The sequence below is a fragment of the Oncorhynchus clarkii genome, chromosome 5 (genome assembly GCF_045791955.1).
Source record: "Oncorhynchus clarkii lewisi isolate Uvic-CL-2024 chromosome 5, UVic_Ocla_1.0, whole genome shotgun sequence".
Taxonomy (NCBI): Eukaryota; Metazoa; Chordata; class Actinopteri; order Salmoniformes; family Salmonidae; genus Oncorhynchus; species Oncorhynchus clarkii.
In genome coordinates, this window is record NC_092151.1 from 93,699,020 (window position 1) to 93,705,019 (window position 6,000).

General features: G+C 47.7%; 1 protein-coding gene across 1 annotated transcript in view; it reads left to right on the forward strand.

Moving 5' to 3' along the window:
- Positions 1–6,000, forward strand: part of LOC139409805 (ras-related protein Rab-6A-like) — a 72,775-nt gene that overhangs the window by 41,959 nt on the left and 24,816 nt on the right. Inside the window, exon 2 of the mRNA XM_071155181.1 lies at positions 2,990–3,048. Coding sequence (XP_071011282.1) covers positions 2,990–3,048 — 59 coding nt within the window. The remainder of the gene's footprint in view (positions 1–2,989; positions 3,049–6,000) is intronic.

Sequence of the window (6,000 nt, forward strand, 5' to 3'; positions counted from 1 at the left end):
TGACTCAAATGATGTCAATTAGCCTATCAGAAGATTCTTATGCCATGACATCATTTTCTGGAATTTTCCAAGATGTTTAAAATCACAGTCAACTTAACGTATGTAAACTTCTGACCCACTGGAATTGTGATACAGTGAATTATAAGTGAAATAATCTGTCTGTAAACAATTGTTGGAAAAATGACTTGTGTCATGCACAAAGTAGATGTCCTTTACCCACTTGCCAAAACTATAGTTTGTTAACAAGACATTTGTGGAGTGGTTGAGAAACAAGTTTTAATGACTCCAACCTAAGTGTTTAAAACTTCAGAATTCAACTGTTCGTATTCAGATCCCTGAGTCAATACTTTGTAGAAGCACATTTGGCAACGATTACAGCTGTGAGGCTTTCTGGGTAAGTATCTAAGAGCTTTCCACACCAGGATTGTAGAACATTTGCTCATTATACTTTTCCACATTTCCAAATTGGCTGTTGATCGTTGTTAGAGAACCATTTTCAGTTCTTGCCATAGAGTTTTGTCTTTGTTGTTGAATCTGTGTTTGAAATTCACTGCACAATTGTGGGAGCTTACTGATAATTGTATGTGTAGGGTACAGATATGAGGTAGTCATTTAAAAAATCATGTTAAACACAATTATTGCAACTTATTATGTGACTTGTTTAAGCACATTTTTAATTCCTGAACTTGTTTAAGCCTGTCATAACAAAGGGAGGTAAATACTCAAGACATTTCAGCTTTTCATTTTTTTATTCATTTGTAAAAAACACTTTGATATTATATTGTATTTTGTGTAGGCCAGTGACCCCCCAAAATTCTACATTTTAAATTCAGGTTGTAACACAACAAAATGTGGAATAAGTCAAGGGGTATGAATACTTTCTGTCGTCACTGTAGGTATTACAGACTGGGTGTGTAGTGCCCTGTTTTGACCAGGGCGCACAGGGCTCTCTGTAGGTGAATAGGGAATACTCTGGCCCACAGGGCTCTCTGTAGGTGAATTGGGAATACTCTGGCCCACAGGGCTCTCTGTAGGTCAATAGGGAATACTCTGGCCCACAGGGCTCTCTGTAGGTTAATTGGGAACACTCTGGCCCACAGGGCTCTCTGTAGGTGAATTGGGAATACTCTGGCCCACAGGGCTCTCTGTAGGTGAATAGGGAATGCTCTGGCCCACAGGGCTCTCTGTAGGTGAATAGGGAATACTCTGGCCCACAGGGCTCTCTGTAGGTGAATAGGGAATACTCTGGCCCACAGGGCTCTCTGTAGGTCAATAGGGAATACTCTGGCCCACAGGGCTCTCTGTAGGTGAATAGGGAATACTCTGGCCCACAGGGCTCTCTGTAGGTGAATAGGGAATACTCTGGCCCACAGGGCTCTCTGTAGGTGAATTGGGAATACTCTGGCCCACTGGGCTCTCTGTAGGTCAATAGGGAATACTCTGGCCCACAGGGCTCTCTGTAGGTCAGTAGGGAATACTCTGGCCCACAGGGCTCTCTGTAGGTGAATAGGGAATACTCTGGCCCACAGGGCTCTCTGTAGGTGAATAGGGAATACTCTGGCCCACAGGCCTCTCTGTAGGTCAATAGGGAATACTCTGGCCCACAGGGCTCTCTGTAGGTGAATAGGGAATACTCTGGCCCACAGGGCTCTCTGTAGGTGAATAGGGAATACTCTGGCCCACAGGGCTCTCTGTAGGTGAATAGGGAATACTCTGGCCCACAGGCCTCTCTGTAGGTCAATAGGGAATACGCTGGCCCACAGGGCTCTCTGTAGGTGAATAGGGAATACTCTGGCCCACAGGTCTCTCTGTAGGTCAATAGGGAATACTCTGGCCCACAGGGCTCTCTGTAGGTCAATAGGGAATACTCTGGCCCACAGGGCTCTCTGTAGGTGAATAGGGAATACTCTGGCCCACAGGGCTCTCTGTAGGTCAATAGGGAATACTCTGGCCCACAGGGCTCTCTGTAGGTCAATAGGGAATACTCTGGCCCACAGGGCTCTCTGTAGGTCAATAGGGAATACTCTGGCCCACAGGGCTCTCTGTAGGTCAATAGGGAATACTCTGGCCCACAGGGCTCTCTGTAGGTCAATAGGGAATACTCTGGCCCACAGGGCTCTCTGTAGGTGAATTGGGAATACTCTGTATTCACACAGAAGCTGTCTACCAGGCCTTATGAGCCCCATTCATTTAAATCCCTTTCGGTGTGGAATCAAACGCTCTTGTGTCTTTGGGGAAATTAGCATTTAAATGACTTCTGGACAAGAGCTTTTCCTCGTTATGCCGGCTTCCTCAACTGGAGCAAAACCAGGCTTTTTCCTCTCTGTTTACATCTGAGCTGCCGCCAACCCCCCCCCCCCCCCGAGTGTGTATGTTTGCCAGCGTGCGTGTGTGTGTGTGTGTGTGTGTGTGTGTGTGTGTGTGCGTGTGTGCGTGCACTGGAGGAATACTTTTGGAGGATGTGTTCGTTCCTCGAGTACCCTTGAACCACTGATGACCTTTTAGTACTGAGTGGGGACCGTTGGGGAACTCGGAGAGCAGCTTGTTTGGACTGTTGCACGAGAACAGCCTCTGACACTCGGGCAGAGTAAGGAGGGGCTTCTAATAGCTCTGTGAACATGTTTATATTGCAAACCTTATAAAAACCTACTTTTTTTTGTGGGGAAATGCTGAAAGAAGATAATTATATGAAATTTAAAAAAGTCCTCAAGCTCTTTATGACTTATAATGGACCGTTTCTATGCATCTCATCCTTTCTAACCACGTGTAACATGTCAACTTCCCTACACAGATGAAGATATCTGCATCCCAAACGGATTCCCTATATAGTAGACTACTTTATGTCCTTCTCTTTCTCTCTGTTACAGAAGCTAACACATTGTCTCTCTCGCTCTCTCTCTCCTGCCTCTCTCCTGCCTCTCTCTCCTGCCTCTCTCTCTCTCTCTCTCTCTCTCTCTGTGTCTCTCTCTCTCTCTCTCTCCTCTTGTAGTTGGCAAGACGTCTCTGATCACGAGGTTCATGTATGACAGCTTTGACAACACCTATCAGGTAGGTATCGGAGGCATCACACTACTGCTCCACCGTCAAGCAGTCACTGACTCGCTACATTTAGTCTCTGTCACTCCATCAATCACAGTGAGCAGACAGAGTACCTTCCCATCCACCCCTGAGATGTTCAAATGGGTTTCCTGCATCACCTGATGTGCAATAACCACCTGGTTCTGTTTGATTGTGGTCTCATTACGCGGTGACCTGGTTCTGTTTGACTTGTGGTCTCATTACGCGGTGACCTGGTTCTGTTGGATTGTGGTCTCATTACGCAGTGACACGGTTCTGTTGGATTGTGGTCTCATTACGTGGTGACCTGGTTCTGTTGGATTGTGGTCTCATTACGCGGTGACCTGGTTCTGTTTGATTGTGGTCTCATTACGTGGTGACACGGTTCTGTTGGATTGTGGTCTCATTACGCAGTGACACGGTTCTGTTGGATTGTGGTCTCATTACGTGGTGACCTGGTTCTGTTTGATTGTTGTCTCATTACGTGGTGACACGGTTCTGTTTGATTGTGGTCTCATTACGTGGTGACCTGGTTCTGTTTGATTGTGGTCTCATTACGCGGTGACACGGTTCTGTTGGATTGTGGTCTCATTACGTGGTGACCTGGTTCTGTTGGATTGTGGTCTCATTACGCGGTGACCTGGTTCTGTTTGATTGTGGTCTCATTACGCGGTGACACGGTTCTGTTGGATTGTGGTCTCATTACCTGGTGACACGGTTCTGTTGGATTGTGGTCTCATTACGCGGTGACCTGGTTCTGTTTGACTTGTGGTCTCATAACTAGAGGTCGGCCGATACCGATTATTGGAGGACCAAAAAAGTCAATACCGATTATAAATAATGAAACATTTTCAATTTGGTTTAAATAATGCAAAAACAAAGTGTTGGAGAAGAAAGTAAAAGTGCAATATGTGCCATGTAAGAAAGCTAACGTTTCAGTTCCTTGCTCAGAACATGAGAACATCTGAAAGCTGGTGGTTCCTTTTAACATGAGTCTTCAATATTCCCATCTAAGAAATTTTAGGTTGTAGTTATTATAGGCAAAACGCACTAAAGTGCTGTTTGATTGAATGTTTACGCGCCTGCTTCTGCCTACCACCGCTCAGTCAGATACTTAGATACTTGTATGCTCAGTCAGATTATAAGCAACGCATGACACGCTAGATAATATCTAGTAATATCAGCAACCATGTGTAGTTAACTAGTGATTATGATTGATTGTTTTCTATAAGGTAAGTTTAATGCTAGCTAGCAATTTACCTTGGCTTACTGCATTCGCGTAACAGGCAGTCAGTCTCTTGTGGAGTGCAACGAGAGAGAGGCAGGTCGTTATTGCGTTGGACTAGTTAACTGTAAGGTTGCAAGATTGGATCCCCCGAGCTGACAAGGTGAAAATCTGTCGTTCTGCCCCTGAACAAGGCAGTTAACCCACTGTTCCTAGGCCATCATTGAACATAAGAATGTGTTCTTAACTGACTTGCCTAGTTAATTAAAATATAAATAAATCAATCGGCAAAATCGGTGTCCAAAAATACAGATTTCCGATTGTTTTGAAAACTTGAAATCGGCCCTAATTAATCGGCCATTCCGATTAATCGGTCGACCTCTACTCATAATGTGGTGACACACGCTGCTCTGTTCTGGAAGCATTTCAGGTTATCATTTGGAGTTACTGAAGTGTAGGTGGATCATCCTTCTCTGTGTCTGCCATGTGCAAAGCATACACGTGTTTTTATTCATGCATGTGCTACCTGTTCATACCGGTTCAGTTGAGCCTCCGTGTGCCCTGGTTCTGCCGTTGGGGCTTTAGCTGACATGGTGTTCAAAGAAGACACCTCTGAAACGTTGACAGGCCTAGGAAGATTCCTACCACTGTTCTCTCCCTACTCCTCTCATCCTCTTCTCCTCCCCCACCTCATCCTCTTCTCCTTCTCCACCACCTCATCCCCTTCTCCTCCCCCACCTCATCCCCTTCTCCTCCCCCACCTCATCCTCTTCTCCTCCTCCCCCACCTCATCCTCTTCTCCTCCTCCCCCACCTCATCCTCTTCTCCTCCCCCACCTCATCCTCTCCTCCCCCACCTCATCAACTCCTCCCCATCTTCTCCTCTCATCTTATCTCTCCCCTCCTCTCCATCTTCTCCTCTCCCCTCCTCTTCTCCTCTCCCCTCCTCTCCATCTTTTCTTCTCCCCTCCTCCTCTCCTCTCCTTTCCTCTCCTCTCCTCTCCTCTCCTCTCCTCTCCTCTCCTCTCCTCTCCTCTCCTCTCCTCTCCTCTCCTCTCCTCTCCTCGCCTCTCCTCGCCTCTCCTCCCTACCTTCCCCTCTCCTCTCCTCTTCTCCTCCCCCACCTCATCTTCTTCTCCTCCCCCCCCACCTCATCCTCTTCTCCTCCCCAACCTCATCCTCTTCTCCTCCCCAACCTCATCCTCTTCTCCTCCCCAACCTCATCCTCTTCTCCTCCCCCACCTCATCCTCTTCTCCTCCCCCACCTCATCCTCTTCTCCTCCCCAACCTCATCCTCTTCTCCTCCTCCCCCACCTCATCCTCTTCTCCTCCCCAACCTCATCCTCTTCTCCTCCTCCCCCACCACCTCCTCTTCTCCTCCTCCACCACCTCATCCCCTTCTCCTCCTCCCCCACCTCATCCTCTTCTCCTCCCCCACCTCATCCTCTTCTCCTCCCCCACCTCATCCTCTTCTCCTCCTCCCCCACCTCATCCTCTTCTCCTCCTCCCCCAACTCATCCTCTTCTCCTCCCCCACCTCATCCTCTCCTCCCCCACCTCATCAACTCCTCCCCATCTTCTCCTCTCATCTTATCTCTCCCCTCCTCTCCATCTTCTCCTCTCCCCTCCTCTCCTCTCCTCTCCTCTCCTCTCCTCTCCTCTCCTCCTCCCCACCTCTCCTCTCCTCTCCTCTCCTCTCTTCTCTTCTCTTCTCTTCTCC